General features: G+C 44.1%; 1 protein-coding gene across 1 annotated transcript in view; it reads left to right on the top strand.

Moving 5' to 3' along the window:
* Positions 1 to 727: 727 nt before the first annotated feature.
* The window catches only part of PDS5A (PDS5 cohesin associated factor A), a 159814-nt gene continuing 140048 nt past the window's right edge, over positions 728 to 20493 (top strand). The window contains exon 1 of the mRNA XM_011983585.1: positions 728 to 907. Coding sequence (XP_011838975.1) covers positions 770 to 907 — 138 coding nt within the window. The 5' untranslated portion in view covers positions 728 to 769. The remainder of the gene's footprint in view (positions 908 to 20493) is intronic.

The following is a 20493-nucleotide window of genomic DNA, read 5'->3' as shown; positions in this document are numbered from 1 at the left end:
GGCGGTGCCGGAGGCGCCAAGCGGCCGGGGGCCAGGGAAGCAGCTGGGGTCCCTCAGCCGAAGTTGAAGGAACAAAATGTGAAGTGCGGAGCCGCGTCAGCCGCTTCCTGGCGTGGGGCTCGGGGTGGAGGGCGGCTTGTTTTCCCCTCCCGCGGGGGTGAGGGAGCGGAACAGGGGAGGGGCGGCAGTGCGGCGGGGACTACCCCGGGTCCGAGGCTCGGCTGGGCAAGGGCGTTTTGTTCCTGGGAGCCGCCGCTGCGCGTGGGTCCGCTGGGTCCCTAGTTTTGCGGCCTAAGCCGAGCCGTATAGGCCTCGCGTCTGCTTTCCCGGAGGAGACTGACCGGGCGGGACTGGGCTCTTCCCCACGGCCGAGCGGGGGCCTTGGGGTCCTTGCCGGCCTCCTGAGGCCGCCAAACTTAGGACCTTGGTGCTCGGGGCTGGATTTCATTGTGAAAGGCGGAATGGGAAACTCCTGGCGCTGTTCGGCGCCTCCCGCGGCCGCGGCCGCGGCTGCTGGTGCCGAGGAGCCCGGTGAGCCTGGGGCTGGCTGGGCTGGGGCTGGTGGGGCCGGCGGGGTTCGAGCCCTGGGAAAGAGCGGGTGGCGAGGCCGCTGCCGGGTCCCCGGCGTCCGGGGAGAAAGGGCCTTTTCCAGATTAGAGAGATTTGAAATGAAAAGAGAGGTTACAAAGTCGCCCCTTTCCCGCTGAACTTTGGTTTTCTGACCGATAGAGGCCGGTAGAGGACTGTGAACCAAAAGTTGTCCCCCAGGATGGACTTCACCGCGCAGCCCAAGCCTGCCACTGCCCTCTGTGGCGTCGTGAGTGCCGACGGGAAGATCGCTTACCCTCCGGGGGTAAAAGAGATCACCGACAAGATCACCACTGACGAGATGATCAAACGCCTGAAGGTAAGCGTCTGGACGGATTGTTCGCTCTTCAGATGTCTTTGGTAGGAGGCGCTTTCTCCTGTCATATTGCTACCCTGCTCGTTCTGGCCTTTAGAGTTCCAAGTTTTTTAGATCTCTTACGCCCTGTGAAAGGTACTGTTGTATCTCAGATAAGTTATCTTTGAGTAAGCTTTGTAAGGACATAACCATTGTGGGAAATTTAAAAAGAGTGTGATTTTTCAAAAACTTCCTGGTTTTCAAGCATAAGAATTTGTGTGTTTTTAGAGTTTTTTCTGGAGGTATTTAATGAGAATACGGTTCAGAGTGGCTTGCACACTTACGTGTAGGCAGTAATTTGCCCAAGAAGTTTCCTATTTTCAACTTCCGAGGAGGACTGATTAAAGCGCAAAGTCCTTTTTAAAAATTTGCATAATTTTCTAGTGTCCAGAAGCCTAAATATGTATATATTGTGGTTAAACTTTGACAGAAGGTACACTTTTCATAATTCAGGCTTAAAGTAAGATGATTTAAGTCTATACATAGTTCAAAGGAGTTTAAGAGTATTATGGCTCTTTTTATGAGGTGTCAGCTAATTTCGTTTAAGCATGGCAGTCCTAAGGTTAAGGTTTTAAATTTCAGCCTCACGTTTGTAAGTTTTTTTGGTTTCTGTTCCACTGACATAGATTGTGGCCAGAATCTTACCAAATAAGTGATACTCTTCTTGTAGGATCAGCTTGAAGCAGTGGTTCTGAGTCAGGGCAACTTTGACCTCCAGGAGATGTTTGGCAATGCTGGAGACATTTTGATTGTCACAATTGGTGCTAGATTGGAGTAGGGAAACACCAGAGGCAGTGAGTCCGGCTAGGAAACTATGAACAGTAGTCTAGGTGAAAGACGTTGAAATCTTCAGATAGGGCTATGGCATTGATAATAGTGACTAGGAAATGATTTAACAACTTTTCAGAGTTAGAATCAATCAGAATTGGTGGGAGGTGAGGGAAGCAACATTGTTGACAATGTTTCCATCTTGGGCGACTTGGCGAAATGTATTTTAGGGAATGAGCTTGGCCTCTTGCTCTTGGAGCCCAGTAAATGTACCTAATGTTGCATTTTAATTAGTACAGTGTTTAAAATATTCATGTGGTTTAGTTTTCAAACTCTAATTTGGTTGTGCAATTTGTTGCCTTTTTGGAAGGAATAAGACAACAGTTTCTTTCATTAAAACAAATCTATGTGCAGTGGTGTGATCTCAGCTCACTGCAACCTCCACTTCCCAGGTTCAAGCTGTTCTACCTCAGCCTCCCAAGTAGCTAGGACTACCGTGCGCCACCACACCTGGCTAATTTTTTTTTTTTTTTTTTTTTTTTTTTTGAGACAGAGTCTTGCTCTGTCACCCAGGCTGGAGTGCAGTGGTGCCGTCTCGGCCCACTGCAACCTCCACCTCCTGGGTGCAAGCAATTCTCCTGTCTCAGCCTCCCGAGTAGCTGGGATTACAGGCGCCCAACCCCACGCCCAGCTAATTTTTGTATTTTTAGTAGAGATGGGATTTCACTGTGTTGGTCACTTTGGTCTCGAACTCCTGACTTCGAATGATCTGCCCGCATCGGCCTCCCAATATGCTGGGATTACAGGTGTGAGCCACTGTCCCCGGCCCCTTTCATTAAAACAAATCTTGGGCCGGGTGCGGTGGCTCACGCCTGTAATCCCAGCGCTTTGGGAGGCTGAGGCAGGTGGATCACCTGAGGTCTGGAGTTCTACTAAAAATACAAAGTTAGCCGGGCGCGGTGGCACATGCCTGTAATCCTAGCTACTGGGAGGCTGAGGCAGGAGAATCGCTTGAACCTGGGAGGCAGAAGTCTTGGTGAGCGGAGATTGCGCCATTGCACTCCAGCCTGGGCAACAAGAGTGAAACTGTGTCTCAAAAAAAGTAAAATAAAATAAATAAAGCAAATCTTGATACTAAAGATTATATATTAATTGAGGTGCTTGATTGATGCTTCTAAAAGTTATACTGTTTTGAGAATGATAAATTATGAAATATAAAACTTAATTTATGGATCTTTAACATTAAGTTTTCAAATTAAGAATATTAAAACCTTGAATTCTAATGTTAGATAATTTTGGTTACAAAATGGAAAGTTGATGTGTTAGCAACACGCCCTGTTGACATGACTCGTGGAACCTGTGAAGAAGCTGGTCTCATAGTACTAAGTGGTGCTCTAGGAGCAGCTGGGTGGATAGCACCAGGCATATTGGAGTGGATGAGGTGTGGCACCCTGAGCAGTCCAGCGAGGACTTGGTCTTAGTGGAGCAGTTTGGCTAGGAGGAGAGTATGCAGCACGGTTCTGAGTGTGGAATAGCTGCCATGAAGTAACCAGGTGCTGTCTGGTAGGGGCTGATTACATGGTTGGGCACAGCTTGTACACTTGGCCATTCTCTGCGTATACTGGTTAGTGAAATGAGCCTGGCACTCTTCTTTGCTCTGAGCTAACTCTACATACAGTGGTTTTTGTGGCCACAATTCTACCGTTCATTTCTGTAACTGCTTTAGTGGCTTCTTCCAGGAAGGGGAAACATAGAAAACCAAACCCTTTGCTGCGACCACCCTCCATCATAGCCTTTGCACTAGTGATTGTACCAAATGGAGAAAACTCTTTCTGGAGACGTTCATCATCAATACCATTATCAAGATTTTTCACATACATATTAACACCCTGGTATCTGCTGGTATCTGCTGCAGCTACTCCTGCTGTCCGCACCGTTCCACAGTATAAATACGCTGTGGGAGTTCGTAGTCCTCAGCAACATCTTAATGCACAGCCACAAGTGACAATGCAATAGCCTGCTGTTCATGTACAAGGTCAGGAACCTTTGACTGCTTCCATGTTGGCATCTGCCCCTCAAGAGCAAAAGCAAATGTTGGGTGAACAGCTGTTTCCTGTTATTCAAGCCATGTACCCTACTCTTACTGGTAAAATCACTGGCATGTTGTTGGAGATTGATAACTCAGAACTTCTTCATATGCTTGGCCGGGCGCAGTGGCTCACATCTGTAATCCCAGCACTTTGGGAGGCTGAGGCAGGTGGATCACGAGGTCAGGAGATCGAGACCATCCTGGCTAACACGATGAAACCCCATCTCTACTAAAAATAACAAAAAATTAGCCGGGTGTGGTGGTGGGTGCCTGTAGTCCCTGCTACTTGGGAGGCTGAGGCAGGAGAATGGCGTGAACTCAGGAGGCGGAGCTTGTGGTGAGCTGAGATCACACCACAGCACTTGAGCCTGGGCGACAGAGCAAGACTCCATCTGAGTCTCCAGAGTCACTCGGTTCTAAGGTTGTTGAAGCTAGCTGTATTACAAGCCCACCAAGCTAAAGACGCTACCCAGAAAGCAGTTAACAGTGCCATCGATGTTCCTACTGTTTAAAATTGATCAGAGACCCCAAAAGGAACTTGTGCTTCACCAAAGAAAAATATCTAAACATAGAAAAACTTAAATAGGGAAAAAAAATTGCAAAATATAAAATAAATTAAATGCCAGGTCTAGCTAACATAGTATTAGTCCTAGATTACTTATTGATTTAAAAAAAAAAACCCACAAAAAAATAATAAAATATAAAAACAAATTAATGTTTTATATATCCTGGGAAAAATAATTTTCAGCAAAGTACAAAAATTTAAAGTATTCCTTTCTTTAATTTTGTAATTCTTTACCGTGGAATAGCTCAAAATGTCAGTTCTGTTTTAAGTAACAGAATTGATAACTGAGCAAGGAAATGTAATTTGGATTATAAAATTCCTGCTTTAATAAAAATTCCTTAAACAGTGAAAAAAAAAAAAGGACAGTTGTGGCTGGGTGCAGGGACTCATGCCTGTAATCCCAGCACTTTGAGGGCCAAGGCGGGAGGATCATTTGAGCACAGGAGGTTCAGACCTGGGCAACATAGTGAGACCCTGTCTCAATTTTTTTAAAGGTATAGTGAGGAAGTTTATGACTACTTACATACATTTTCTGTTTGAAAATAGATTATCAGAAGTGCTGTTAACTATAAATGTACATATATCAGAGGAGAATGAGTATCGAGTTAGATTATCCATTTGTTATTAGTTCTTTTGGAAGTTAAAATCGACATTCATATCAACCAACTTCAATGTCCTACTGCCAAAATTTTGATTTTCTGAAAAATTCTTTTGATTTTGTATTTCTTCTGCCTTCCTTTCTAGTTTGACTTTGTGCTTATTACGGATCCCTGTTTAAAGTGTTATGTCTCATTGGAAATGTAGATTTTTAACAATACTTAAAGTATTTTTGAAATTTTGTTAATTTTTTATTAGAACCTTAGTTATTGGTAATTTTATAAATTTGGGAGTTTTTTATTATTATAGCATAGCAATAGTGTTGAAATGCTATACAAATACAAAGAGAGCTTAAGCCCGGACACAGGGGCTCTTGCTTGTAATCCTAGCCCTTTGGGAGGCCAAGGCAGGTGGATCACTTTAGCTCAGGAGATCGAGACCAGCCTGGCCAACATGGTGAAACCCCATCTCTACTAAAAATAGAAAAATTAGCTGGGTGTGGTGGCATACCTCTGTAAAATCTCAGCTACTCCTGTGGCAGAGGCATGAGAATCACTTAAACACAGGAGGCAGAGGTTGCGGTGAGCCATTATCGTGCCACTGCACTTTAGCCTGGGTGACAGAGTGAGACTCTGTCTCTTTAAAAAAGATCTTAAAGACAGGCCCAGCACAGTGGCTCACGCCTGTAATCCCAGCACTTTGGGAGGCCGAGGCGGGCGGATTGCGAGGTCAGGAGATCAAGACCATCGTGGCTAACACAAGTGAAACCCCATCTCTACTAAAAATACAAAAAAACTATCCAGGTGTGGTGGTGGGGCCTGTAGTCCCAGCTACTCAGGAGGTTGAGGCAGGAGAATGGCATGAACCCAGGAGGCGGAGCTCGCAGTAAGCCACCATGGCGCCACTGCACTCCAGCCTGGGCGACAGAGCCAGACTCCGTCTCAAAACCCTGCTCCCCCCGCCCCCGCAAAAGAAAAAGTAAAACATCTTAAAGGCAAGTACAATCTCGGTCAAAGGAATTCGGCGGTGTTTGGTCCTGTTCTCATCAGTTTTCAAGAATGGAGCAAGACTGGGTGTGGTGGCTCATGCCTGTAATCCCAGCACTTTAGGAGGTCAAGGTGGGAGGAACGCTTGAGCCCAGGAATTTGAGATAGGCCTGGGCAACATGATAAAACCCTGTCTCTACAAAAAATAGAAAAATTAGCTGGACATGGTGGCATGCAAATGTGGTCATAGCTACTCAGGAGGGTGAGGTAGGAGGATCACTTGAGCCCAGGAAGGTCGGGGCTGCGGTGAACCATGATCCTACCACTGCACTCCAGCCTGGATGACCGAGTGAGACCCTGTCTCAAAAAAAAGGAACAAGCAGTTTTACAGTGGAACCGTAATTTTAAAATTAGAAGGATCTTAAAGGAAATTCTGGGACCTCCCCTTACTTCACAGATAATAAAAGTTAGGCCAAAGTATCCAAGTAACTTTTACCAAAATCAGTCACAGGTCAGTTTAGTGACAGAGATGGGGCAATAACGCCGTATTTACTTTGGTTCTTATATAGTTGCTGTCTTTTAAGGAATCTAAACTAAGTAGAACTAAAAAGTTGTGATTTTTATCATGTAGTTGACGACATTGCAGTGAAATGTGAAGAGAATCAATGAGAGTTAGTTTGGTCTTTTGTAGGGAGAAAAAGGACAGCTTTTTTTTTAAATAAAACATTTGAGAGAAACTATTGTGAAGCTTTGAAGCTTCGTTGACAATAAATTTTAGAGTATGTCTTTGAAATAGCTAAGATATGCTTTTGCATACTAGAACTTTTCATTCCTGTTTCCAGGGCACTACTTTACCTATTTTTGTTATGTGAGGCCACACTGGTCTTCGGTCAGTTCCCTGAACATGCCTTATTTATTTCTGTCTAGACAGATTCCTCACATTAAATAGCCCATAAGATAATTTGTCACTCATTTGTTACTTCTTAAGGGAAGCCTTTAAGATTCTACATCACGGGCTGGGCGCGGTGACTGGCGCCTGTAATCCTAGCACTTTGGGAGGCCGAGGTGGGCGGATCATGAGGTCAAGAGTTCAAGAACAGCCTGACCAACATAGTGAAACCCCATCTCTACTAAAAATACAAAAATTAGCTGGGCGTAGTGGCACGTACCTGTATGTGCCTCCCATCTACTTGGGAGGCTGGGGCAGGAGAATCGCTTGAACCCGGGAGGTGGAGGTTGCAGTGAGCTGAGATCACACTACTGCATTCCAGCCTGGGCGACAGGGTAAGACTCTGTCTCAAAAAAAAAACAAAAGAAAAGAAAAAGGAAAAAAAAGATTCTACTCTTTAACTCCTTCATATTATATTTATCCATATATTTATTTGGTTTCTCTCTCCAGCTTCTCTGTAAACCTTATTAATACAGATACCATGTCTGTTTTTGATTCCTCTCAGTGCCAAGCTTAATGCCTGGCACATAGTTGGGTGCTAAACAAATATTTGTTAAGTGAATGAATGAACATTTTGTATTAATATTGGATCAGAGAAATGTTTTTATTTTTTAAAGTAAAGGATAATTTGAAAAAATTTCAAATTGCAACTAAGAACTTTTTTTTTTTTTTGAGACCAAGTTTTGCTCTTGTTGCCCAGGCTGGAGTGCAATGGTGTGATCTCGGCTCACTGCAACCTCTGCTTCCTGGGTTAAAGTGATTCTCCTGCCTCAGCCTCCTGAGTAGCTGGGATTATTGGCGCCTACCACCACGCCGGCTAACTGTATTTTTAGTAGTGACAGAGTTTTACCACACTGGTCAGGCTGGTCTCGAACTCGTGACCTCAGGTGATCTGCCCTCCTCGACCTCCCAAAGTGCTGGGATTACAGGCGTGAGCCACCGCGCCCGGCCAGGACTTTTCAAACTAAGGAGTTTGTGTCTTAGAGATGGTAACATAGGTACAGTACTTAGAATTTTGGAGTCAACAGGTAGTTTAGAGGTTATGTATTTCTCTTCTAATTTTTCAGCTGAAGAAACTATTTGAGAGGTTGTGAACAACTCTAGTCACATAAAGCTGAAAAGTGTCATTAACTTCTGCTACTTAGATAAGTTACAATTATATATTAATTGACAAATTTTAAAACCATACTAAAGTTAGCTGTGTGGAAGGACGGCCAATAGTTTAGTATCATTGTTACATTAAGAATCACAAATAGCTGGGCACTGTGGCTTACGCCTGTAATCCCAGCACTTTGGGATGCTGAGGCGGGTGGATCACCTGAGGTCAGGAGTTTGAGACCAGCCTGACCAACATGGAGAAACCCCCTCTCTACTAAAAATACAAAATTAGCCGGGTGTGGTGGCGCATGCCTGTAATTGCAGCTACTCAGGAGGCTGAGGCAGGAGAATTGCTTGAACCCAGGAGGCAGAGGTTGCAGTGAGCCGAGATCACGCCACTGCGCTCCAGCCTGGGGAACACTTTGTCACAAGGAAAAGAAGAAAAAGCATATACTGAACAAGTGATTTTTTAAAAAAATTCATACTATAATTAAGTAATCTAAGCACGATTGCACTCCAGCCTGGGCAACAAGAGTGAAACTCCATCTCAAAAATAAATAAATAGTAAAAAAATTTAAAAAATAAAAATGATAATCACAAATAACCATCCTCCCATATAGTTGTGGGTTCTGAAACTAATGCAGGGTTCACATCTGATAAGTGACATTTAAAATACACTTATAGGTCTGGTGTCCTGGCTTATACCTGTATTTCCAGCACTTTGGGAGGCTGAAATGGGCAGATCACTTGAGCTCAGGAGTTTGAGACCAGCCTGGGCAATATGGCAAAACCTCATTTACAATAAAAATTTTAAAAACAAAATACACTTATAAATAGCTGTGCAAATTCCATAAAGGGCTTAATGGAATTAAGTTAGTTATGTAGTATATCCTATGTCATGGATTGCTACAGAGCTATTTGCTACACACATACTTTGTTGTTTCTTTCTTGCTTGCTACTTTGGAGGTGGGAGGGCCTTGATAATTATTGATTTTTTTTTTTTTTTTTTTTTTTTTGAAACACAGTCTCTCGGTCTTTTGCCAGGCTGGAGTGCAGTGGTGCAATCTCAGCTCAGCCTCCTGAGTAGCTGGGATACAGGCGCCTGCCATCACACCCACCTTACTTTTGTATTTTTAGTAGAGGTGGGATTTCATCGTGTTGGCCAGGCTGATCTCGAACTCCTGACCTCATGATCCGCCTGCCTTGGCCTCCCAAAGTTCTGGGATTACAGGAGAGAGCCACCATGCCTGGCCTTTTTATTTTTATTTTATTTACTTATTTTTTTGAGATGGTGTCTTGCTCGTAAGCCACCGTGCCTGGCATTTCTTGGTTTTTAAATGGAGGGATGGATAGAGTGAAATTTGTTTCTTTTCTTTTCTTTCTTTCTTTCTTTTTTTTTTTTTTTTTGACACGGAATCTCGCTCTGTCGCCCAGGGTGGAGTACAGTGGCAAGATCTTGGCTCGCTGCAACCTGTGCCTCCCAGGTTCAAGCAATTCTCCTGCCTCAGCCTTCTGAGTAGCTGGGATTACAGGTGCGTGCCAACACATCCAGCTAATTTTTTATATTTTGGTAGAGACAGAGTTTCATCATGTTGGCCAGGCTGGTCTCGAGCTCCTGACCTCGAGTGATTCACCTGCCTCGGCCTCCCAAAGTGCTGGGATTATAGGTGTGAGCCACCGCACCCAGCCTGAAATTGGTTTTTTTTTTTTCTTTATTTTTTGAAACGGAATTTCACTCTTGTTTCCCAGGCTGGAGCACAGTGGCGCAATCTCAGCTCACTGCAACCTCCACCTCCCAGGTTCGAGCAATTCTCTTGCCTCAGCCTCCCGAGTAGCTGGGATTACAGGTGTCCGCACCATGCCTGGCTAATTTTTTGTATTTTTAGTAGAGACGGAGTTTCACCATGTTGACCAGGCTGGTCTCGAACTGCTGACCTCAAGTGATCCATCCAGCTTGGCCTCCCAGAGCACTGAGATTACAGGCATGAGCCACCGTGCCTGGCCTGAAATTTGTTTCTTATATTCATCTCTTAACTATCTGATCTCAGAGAGCAGTGCTCCAGACATTAATACAGCTACCCTGGTCTGCTATATTATTTTGTCACAGAAACAAATAAAAATACCTACTATCTTGATCTAAGAATTAGAAAAATTAAATAGGGTTTTGTGAAAGTATCCCCATTTTTTTCCCACCAGGTTTATTTTCCTTATCTCTAATCTCTAATCTTATCTCTAATCTTTCTTCCTGTATCAACCATTCTCATCTGGCCTATTTGATGGTTTAGTAGGAATTAGGATATAGTGGAATTGATTTTAATGTAGGGCATCCCCTTTTCCTCACAAACCTTGTTAGAGGTAATGAATAGATTAAGGGCAGGAAGGCCATAATTCTTTCCCTTTGCTTTTCTCCAGGAGGACCCCAGAAGTACTGGTTTGGTCGTAATTGTTTTTACTTCCATAAATGATTTTTATTTATCCCTCATTGCCACACAGTGTGATAATTTTGCATGTGATTAAGTATATAATTTTAACTCTAAATTCTGTTCATATGTTTTAATATTCCTATTAATGTAGAAGATTCTGCTCAGAACATTAAAAATTAAATGGAGAGGCAAGACTTCTTAAAGTCATGTCCTAAAATAATAGCCAATATACATTTGTGAAGGGAGACTTAGTGCAGTATAGTTCTTATTTCAGACTTCTGTTTGTGTATAACTGTTCTGGATATCTGTTGCTGTGTAACAAGCTTTTTATAAGATATTTTAAAATTTTCTTTTTTTTTTTTTTTTTGAGACGGAGTCTCGCTCTGTCGCCCAGGCTGGAGTGCAGTGGCTGGATCTCAGCTCACTGCAAGCTCTGCCTCCCGGATTTACACCGTTCTCCTGCCTCAGCCTCCCGAGTAGCTGGGACTACAGGCGCCCACCACCTCGCCCGGCTAGTTTTTTGTATTTTTTAGTAGAGAGGGGGTTTAACCGTGTTAGTCAGGATGGTCTCGATCTCCTGACCTCGTGATCCGCCCGTCTCGGCCTCCCAAAGTGCTGGGATTACAGGCTTGAGCCACCGCGCCCGGCCAAGATATTTTAAAATTTTCATGATAAAATATACGTAACATAAAATTTATTTTAATCATTTTTAAGTGTACAGTTCTTTGGCATTAGGTACATTCACATTGTTGTGAAACCATCACCACCATTCATCTCCAGAATTTTTCATCTTCCCTAACTGGAACTCTACCCACTAAACCCTAACTCCTCATTTTTCCCTTCCCCAGCTCCTGGCAACAACTATTCTGCTTTTTGTCTAGATGACTTTGACTTACTGTCCACTTGATCTTAGCCAAAAGGCTCAGAAGCGATTGCCTTACTCTCAAATAATTGAAATCATACAACATCTGTCGTGATTGACTTATTTCACTTAGCATGTACCTTTAAGGTTCATTCGTATTTTAGCATATGTTATTACTTCCTTCCCTTTTAAAGCTGAATAATAATCCATTGTATGTGTGTATCACATTTTGTTTCTCTGTCAATGAACACTTGAATTGTTTCCACTTTTTAGCTATTGTGAGCAACTTTTCTTATTATCTCACAGTTTTGTGGATCAGGAATTCAGGCAGGGTTTGTCTTGTGTCTACTACACATGGCTACTGGGTTTACTCATTGGTATTCAACTAGTGACTACATTGGTCTAGAGGATCCACAGTGGCTTACTTATACACGTGATACCTTAGTGGGAACAACTGAAAGGCTGGACTCAGCTGGGTTCTTTTCTCTAAGATGTAGTCTTAGGGTTTTCCACATAGTCTTTCTAGTAGAGTAGTTGGGCCAGGGGTTCCAAGACACCATGGAGGAGGTTGCCAGAAATTGGTCCAGAAATGGCATTGTCACCTCTACCTTACTCTGTTGGTTAAAAGAAAGTACCGTTGTCATAGCCCAGCCCACGTTCAAGGGGAGAAAAAAGATGGGCCTTACCTCTCAATGGAAGCAGGAAAGAAAATTTGTAGCCATCATTAGTCTACCACAGGAGCTCTTGTGACAAGTCAAAGTATACTAACCATGTGTACTTTTAAATTTTTATTTTATTATTATTATTATTTTTTCGAGACAGTTTTGCTGTCGCCCAGGCTGGAGTGCAGTGGCGCGATCTCAGCTCACTGCAACCTCCGTCTCCCAGGTTCAAGTGATTCTCTTCCCTCAGCCTCCCGAGTAGCTGAGATTACAGGGATGTGCCACCATGCCCAGCTAATTTTTTATGTTTCACCATGTTGGCCAGCCTGGTCTCGAACTCCTGACCTCAGGTAATCTGCCCACCTCGGCTTCCCAAAGTGCTGAGATTATAGGCGTGAGCCACCACACCAGGCCATATTTTATTTTTTGAGATGGAGTCTTGCTCTGTAGCCCAGGCTGGAGTGCAGTGGCACGATCTCGGCTCACTACACCTCCCGGGTTCAAGTGATCCTCTTGTCTCAGCCTCTGGAGTAGATGGGACTACAGCTGCAAAACCCCACCATGTAATTTTTAAATTTTTTGTAGCTTCAGGAGTCGCTCTACGTTGATCAGGCTGGTCTTGAACTTCTGGCCTCAAGCGATTTTCCCACCTCAGCCTCTGAAAGTGATGGGATTATAGGCATAAGCCACTGAGTCTGGCTTGCATTGCTATTAGGATATAATTTCTTCAGGCCCTTTCAGTGTATACGGTTGGGAAATACACCCCCTTTATTTATATAACTTAATTTAATCAGCCTGTCAACTATGTTACTCCGGTTGAACCTCCAGCACAGAGTACTTCTGAGCTTCTTCCATTCCATATTTCTGTCTTCTACAGTCAAAACCTGGATTGTCTCTAACATCCAGAAGGCTGTTTGTACTACCCTACTGTAAACACAATCTAAATTCAGATCTGCTTTACCAGTATCCTTTGCAGTTCTTTTTGTCCCATGAAAAGTACATGAAGTACCATGTTTGTTAGTTACTTAAATTTGAATTCTTTATGTTAATCAATTTTTATAAATAGCTCATTTCAGGCTGAGGTAGGAGAATGGCTTGAACTTGGCAGGCAGAGGTTACAGTGAGCCAAGATTGCACCACTGCACTCCAGCCTGGCAACAGAGCAAGAGTCGGTCCGGGGGAAAAGAAAAAAAGCTAATTTCTTTGTGTTCTGTTTATCAATTTATATATATATTTCTTGACACTCTGTCCCACCCCCAGCTTTTTGAGACAGAATCCCACTCTGGTACCTAGGCTGGAGTGCAGTGGTATGATCGTGGCTCACTGCTGCAGCCTGGTTCTCCATAGGCTCAGGTGATCCTCCTACCTCAGCCTCCCCAGTAGTTGAGACCACAAGCATGCACCACTACGCTGGGCTAATTTCTGTAGGTTTTGAAGAGACAGAGTTTTGCCATGTTTCCCGGTCTGGTCTTGAACTCCTGGGCTCAAACATTCTACCTACCTCAGCCTCCCAAAGTGTTGAGATTACAGGCATGAGCCACTGTGCCCAGCCGACCTTTTATTTCCACTGTTAAATATAATCCTTGCTTTATTATTATTATTATTTTGAGAGTGACTCGGGTTACAGGCCACCATGCGCAGCCAATTTCTTTTTTTTTTTTTGAGACGGAGTCTGGCTATTGTTGCCCAGGCTGAAGCACAGTGGCTCAATCTCAGCTTACTGCAACCTCCGCCTTCCAGGTTCAAGCGATTCTCCTGCCTCAGCCTCCTGAGTAGCTGGGATTACATGCACCTGCCACCATGCAGCTAATTTTTTTATTTTAGTACAGATGGAGTGTCACTGTGTTAGCCAGGCTAGTCTCGAACTCCTGGCCTCAGGTGATCCGACTGCCTCAGCCTCTCAAAGTGCTGGAATTACAGGTGTGAGCCACTGTACCTGTCCTAATTTTTGTGTTTTTAAAAGAGATGGGGTTTTACCATGTTGGTCCAGGCTGGTTTTGAACTCCTGACTTCAAGTGATCCACCTGCCTCAGCCTCCCAGAGTGCTGGGATTACAGGCGTGAGCCACCACTCTCGGCCTGATTTTTTTTTTAATTGCCATAAACAGATAAAATTTACTCTCTTAACCATTTTTATTTTTATTTTTTGTTTTTTTGAGATGGAGTTTTGCTCTGTCGCCCAGGCTGCAGCGCAGTGGTGCAGTCTTGGCTCACTGCAACCTCTAGTTCCCAGGTTCAAGCGATTCTCCTGCCTCTGCCTCCATAGTAGCTGGGACTACAGGCATGTGCCACGATCTCTGGTTAATTCCCCTGCTCCCCGTCAGACAGTCTCGCTCTGTTGCCAGACGAGTGCAGTGGTGTGTTCACTGTAACCTCTGCCTCCTGAGTTCAAGCGATTCTCGTGCCTCAGCCTCCTGAGTAGCTGGGATTACAGGCTCGCGTCACCACACCCAGCTAATTTTTGTGTTTTTAGTAGAGACAGAGTTTCACTATGTTGGCCGGGATGGCCTTGACCTCATGACCTTGTGATCTGCTCGCCTCGGCCTCCCAAAGTGCTAGGTTTACAGGCATGATCCACTGTGCCCAACCTCCCTACTTTTAATTTGCAGTCAAATAAACTAATGTTTTCCAATGAAGCCAACTTACTGCTTCCTGGCAACAAGAGTAGTTCTGTGTTAGAATAATTAAACATAAGTGTCACATTGAGGTTCAGAGGGGTAAGAACTCTATTTAGATTTCCTTAAAAACTCAGAAAGAATTGAGCGATACGTTTTTAGTTTGGAGAAATTAGGGTAGGAAGGGATGGGGACAGAATTTTAATAACAGAAATAATGTTGAAAGCTTCAAGCCTCACTTAGGTCTTAATTGAAGATCTTGAATTAAATAGAAATTAGGTTAAAGCTTATTAAAAACCCCATATATGAAGTAAGTAATATTGACATGTATGAAGGCCAATACCATGATTTATATATCTTGTATCAGAAATCTATATAATGCTCACAGTAAGAGAACAGGTTTAAGGACATTAATGAATTTTATTTCTGTTGGCTTTTATTTTCACAGTTAATTGTTAAACAATTTGACTGAGGTTATTGGCACATTAAAATATGTCCACACGGCTGGGTGCAGCGCCACATGCCTGTAATTCCAGCACTTAGGAAGGCCAAGGCAAGAGGATCAATTGAGCTGTGTAGTTCCAGACCAACTTGGGCAAAATAGTGAGACCCAGACTCTATTAAATATAAAAGGAAAGATGACCAGGCACGGTGGCTCATACTTGTAATCCCAGCACCTTGAGAGGCCGAGGTGGGCTGACCACAAGAGGTCATCTGTTTGAGACCAGCATGGCCAACGTGACGAAACCCCGTCTTTACCAAAAATACAAAGAAAATTAGCCAGGCATGGTGGCGGGCACCTCCCAGCTACTGGGGAGGCTGAGACAGGAGAATGACTTGAACCCGAGAGGTGGTGCAGTGAGCCGAGATGGCGCCACTACACTTCAGCCTGGGCGACGTAGGAAGACTCCATCGCAAAATAAATAAATAAATAAATAATAAAAAATAAAAGGAAAGAAAAGATTTCTTGAATTCCCTGGTGCAGAAAGATAAAATTCATGGAGCTAGTGGAGTTTTTACAATGTATGAAATCCAAAATTATACTTTTCAGGAATCAATTCTATAGTTCGTTACAATCTATGAAATCCTAATAGTTTTTATTTGCTGAAGACAACAGATCAAGAAAGTTCTACCTAGGTGTGGTGGCTCATGCCTGTAATCACAGCACTTTGGGACAGTGAGGTGGGAGGATTGCTTGAGGCCAGGAGTTCAAGACCAGCGAGACCCCCACCTCTACAAAAAATTAAAAATTAGGCCGGGTGTGGTGGCTCATGCCTGTACTGCCAGCACTTTGGGAGGCCGAGGCAGGTGGATCACGAGGTCAAGAGATTGAGACGATCTGGCCATGATGGTGAAACCAGGTTTCTGCTAAAAATACAAAAATTAGCGTTGTGTGGTGGCAGGTGCCTGTCATCCCAGCTACTTGGGAGGCTGAGGTGGGAGTATCACCTGAGCAGTGAGCCAGGATTGCACCACTGCACTCCAGCCTGTGTGACAGAGCAAGACCCTGTCTCTTAAAAAAAAAAAAGTTCAAGATAACTGTTGCAATAGAAAGTTGAACGTAAGCATAATGAAGAAATTTTCTAAATTTCTTTCCCTTGCTGTTGGCATTTGGTCTTTGACATTAATTCATGGCTTCCTAACTAGTTTGCTTCCACACAGTTACAATTGTGCCTAGACCCAGAGTCCCTCAGCCTTTGGAACTTATACACATATCATTGTTTTTGTGTATTATGTGATATTTTAAAAGTTGGTAACTTCTATAATATATGTGTTTTGTTTTTTTTTTTGGTAGTTGTTATTTTGTTTTGTTTGTTTTTTTTTGAGATAGAGCCTCCCTCTGTCACCCAGGCTGGAGTGCATTGGTACAACTTCGGCTCACTGCAGCCTTCGCCTCCTGGGTTCAAGCGATTCTCCTGTCTTAGCCTCCTGAGTAACTGGGATTACAGCTGCGTGCCACCATGCCCAGCTACTCTTTGTGGTTTTTTTGTTTATTTTTTTGAGACAAAGTCTCACTCTGTTTCCCAGGCTGGAGTACAGTGGCGCGATCTCACCTCATTGCTACCTCCACCTCCCAGGTTCAAGTGATTCTTCTGCCTCAGCCTCCCAAGTAGTTGCGACTACTGGTACGCACCACCATGCCAGCTAATTTTTGTATTTTTAGTAGAGATGGCGGGGTTTCACTATGTTGGGCAGGCTGGTCTTGAACTCCTGACCTCATAATCAGCTTGCCTTGCCCTCCCAAAGTGCTGGGTTTATAGGCGTGAACCACCACGCCTGGCCTAATTTTTGTATTTTTACTGTAGACAGGGTTTCACCATATTTACCAGGCTGGTCCTGAACTCCTGACCTCAGGAGATCCACCTGCTTCGGCCTCCCAGTGTGCTGGGATTACAGGTGTGAACCACCATGCCTGGCCTTATGTGTTGTTTTTCTGTTATAAAAGTAATGCCTGGCTGGGTGTGGTGGCTCATGCCTGTGATCCCAGCACACTGGGAGGCCAAGGCAGACGGATCACTTGAGCTCGGGAGTTTGCTACCAGCTTGGGCAGCATGGTACTAAAAACACAAAAAATTAGCTGGGTGTGGTGGTGTGCATCTGTAGTCCCAGCTACTCAGGAGGCCAAGTTGGGAGGATCACCTGAGCCTGGGGAAGTAGAGGCTGCAGTGGTCATGTTGGTGCCCCTGTGCTCCAGCCTAGATGACAGTGAGATACTTGTCTCCAACAACAACAACAAAATTTAGATTAAACATTTTTAGCTTGCTAGTAGGGTATAAAATAAAAAACTTTAAAAAAAGATAAACATTTAACATTTCCTACTAAAGTAGGGGCATTGTTATTTGTGTTGATAAAGCCAGCCCTTAAATAACAGCATTAGTTCAGTAAGGGAAAGTGATACTGGGAATAACAGTAGAATGGATTTCCATGTGAGATTATCATATTTTGAGATTATTGTAATTTACAATGTAAGTGCCAATTATGTGGTTGGATTGCATTTGTTTCTTTAGATAAAGTGAAAAGATCACTAAGAATTTTGATTGTCAAGAAATTCATAGAGAAGGTGACAATTGAGCTGGGATTTGAAGTCTCAGACTTGGGTAGGCAAATGAGTGGTAAAACATTCCAAGCAGATGAATGGCAGAAAGGCAGAAGCATGTTTGGTGTGTTTAGGGAAAATAAATAAGTACAGCAGGGCGCAGTGGCTCACGCCTAATGCCGGCTCTTTAGGAGGCCGAGGCAGGCAGATCACTTGAAGCCAGGAGCTTGAGACCAGCCTGGCCAACATGGTGAAACCCCGTCTCTACCAAAAATACAAAAATTAGTTGGCGATGGTGATGTGCACCTGTAATCCCAACTACTCAGGAGGCACAAGAATAGTTTGAACTCATGATGCAGAGGTTGCAGTGAGCAGAGATTGCGCCACTGCACTCCACCCCGGGTGATAGAGTGAGACTCTGTCTCAAAAAAAAAAAAAAGAGAAAGACAAAAAATGAGTACTACTATTTTGCTAGTGCTGAGGCAAGTTAAGGTTAGGTAAGGCTTAGGTAATTCCCTAACCGTACTTTTTTTTTTTTTTTTTTTTGAGAAAGCAGTTTCGCTCTTGGGCTGGAGTGCAGTGGCGCGATCTCAGCTCACTGCAGCCTCCCCTTCCGGTTTCAAGCGATTCTCCTGACTCAGCCTCCTGAGTATCTGGTACTACAGGCGCACACCACCTTGCCTGGCTAATTTTTGTATTTTTGGTAGCAACAGGGTTTCACTGTGTTGGCCAGGCTGGTCTTGAACTCCTGACCTCATGATCTGCCTGCCTTGCCTTCCGAAAGTGCTGGGCTTACAGGTGTGAGCCACTGCACCCAGCCAGATTTTTGTATTTTTAGTAGAGGTGGGGTTTCACCATGTTGGTCAGGCTGGTCTCGAACTCCTGACCTCAGGAGATCCGCTTGCTTTGGCCTCCCAATGTGCTGGGATTACAGGTGTGAATCACCATGCCTGGCCTTATGTGTTGTTTTTGTTATAAAATTAGCACCTGCTTGGGCATGGTGCCTCATGCCTATGATCCCAGCACTTTGGGAGGCAAAGGCAGACGGATCGCTTGAGCTCAGGAGTTTGCTATCAGCTTGGGCAGCATGGCAAAACCCTGTCTCTACTGAAAATACAAAAAATTAGCTGAGTGTGGTGGTGTGCACCTGTAGTCCCAGCTACTCAGGAGGCTGAGTTGGGAGGATCACCTGACCCTTGGTTTCTCCATGTTGGTCAGGCTGGTCTCAAATTCCTGACCTCAGGCGATCCACACACCTCAGCCTCCCAAAGTGCTGGGATTGCAGGCGTGAGCCACTATGCTTGGACTGTGGAGTGTTTTTTAGCCTCGTGTCCAGGTCACATAGCATCTTTGTTTGAACAGGAATCCATTTCTTTTTATTTATTTATTTTTTTTTGAGACGGAGTCTCACTGTGTCGCCCAGGCTGGAGCGCAGTGGTGCAGTCTCAGCTCACCGCAAGCTCTGCCTTCCAGGTTCATGCCATTCTCCTGCCTCAGCCTCCCGAGTAGCTGGGACTACAGGCGCCCGCCACCACGCCCAGCTAATTTTTTTGTGTTTTTAGTAGAGATGGGGCTTCACTGTGTTAACCAGGATGGTCTCGATTTCCTGACCTCGTGGTCCACCCTCTTTGGCCTCCGAAAGTGCTGGGATTACAGGTGTGAGCCACTGCGTCTGGCCCAGGAATCCATTTCTAATTGATGCTGTCTGAGTAAATTTGTTAGTTGCTGAGATTATAGTCATCTGACAATAAGTGTGAAAGCCGTGGATGAGTAAAATTTAAAGAGTGGCTAGCAATATTTTATGTACTTAGATTACTTAATTATAATACTAATTTAAAAAATAACTTAGTGAATGCTTTTTCTTTTTCTTTTTTTTCTTGTGATGGAGCCTCGCCCTGTCCCCCAGGCTGGAGTGCAGTGGTGTGAACCCCCACGCTGGCCCTAAGTAAACCTTAATAGTAAATTGATGCCAGTTTTTAATTTTGTTAAGTTTAATACTTGAAAATTGGGTTAAGTTCAGTGGCCATGTATAATTATCCTGTAACTTCAAATTCTCATTGAATATCCTTCATGTAGCCACTATAGAATAAGTAGACGTGAATTCCTTGTGTGTGAAAAGAAAATCATTGAATGAAAATTTTTTCCTAAGATTCATGAAGATTGAGTCAGTGTAGATAGAGAGAATACTTTGTTTCTGGCAGAAGTTATTTAGAAAATGTCTTTTGGCTGAGTGAGGTGGCTCATGCCTGTAATCCCAGCACTTCGGGAGGCTGAGGCAGGCAGATCACTTGAGCCCAGGAGTTTGAGACCAGCCTGGGCAACATGGCAAAACCTCACCTCTACAAAAAATACAAAAATTAGCTGGGTGTGGTGGCAGGTGCCTATAGTCCCAGCTACTCAGGAGGCTGAGGCAGGAGGCTCGCTTAAGCCGAGACGGTCAAGTGTACAATGAACCATGATTGTGCTGCAGCACTCCAGCCTGGGTGACAGAGTGAGACCCTGTCTCGAAAAAAAAGTAAGAAAATCTGTCTTTCTTCTTGAAGCATATACCTGTAAAGCTTTGAAGAAAGGGTAAAAACCAGATAGTAATAAAATTGTCTTTAGATGTTTTTTGAAATGTTGTATAATTTTGTTTGTTGCCAGGCGCAGTGGTTCATGCCTGTAATCCTAGCACTTTGGGAGGCTGAGGTGGGCGGATCATGGGGTCAGGAGATTGAGACCATCCTGGACACGATGAAATCCCATCTCTACTAAAAATAAAAAAAATTAGACGGGTGTAGTGGCGGGTGTCTGTAGTCCCAGGTACTCGAGAGGCTGAGGCAGGAGAATGGCATGAACCCGGGAGGCGGAGTGTGCAGTGAGCCAAGATGCGCCACTGCACTCCAGCCTGGGCAACAGAG

Source organism: Mandrillus leucophaeus, unplaced genomic scaffold (genome assembly GCF_000951045.1).
Source record: "Mandrillus leucophaeus isolate KB7577 unplaced genomic scaffold, Mleu.le_1.0 Scaffold251, whole genome shotgun sequence".
In the NCBI taxonomy this organism is placed as follows: domain Eukaryota; kingdom Metazoa; phylum Chordata; class Mammalia; order Primates; family Cercopithecidae; genus Mandrillus; species Mandrillus leucophaeus.
This window is presented reverse-complemented; position numbering and strand designations above follow the sequence as displayed.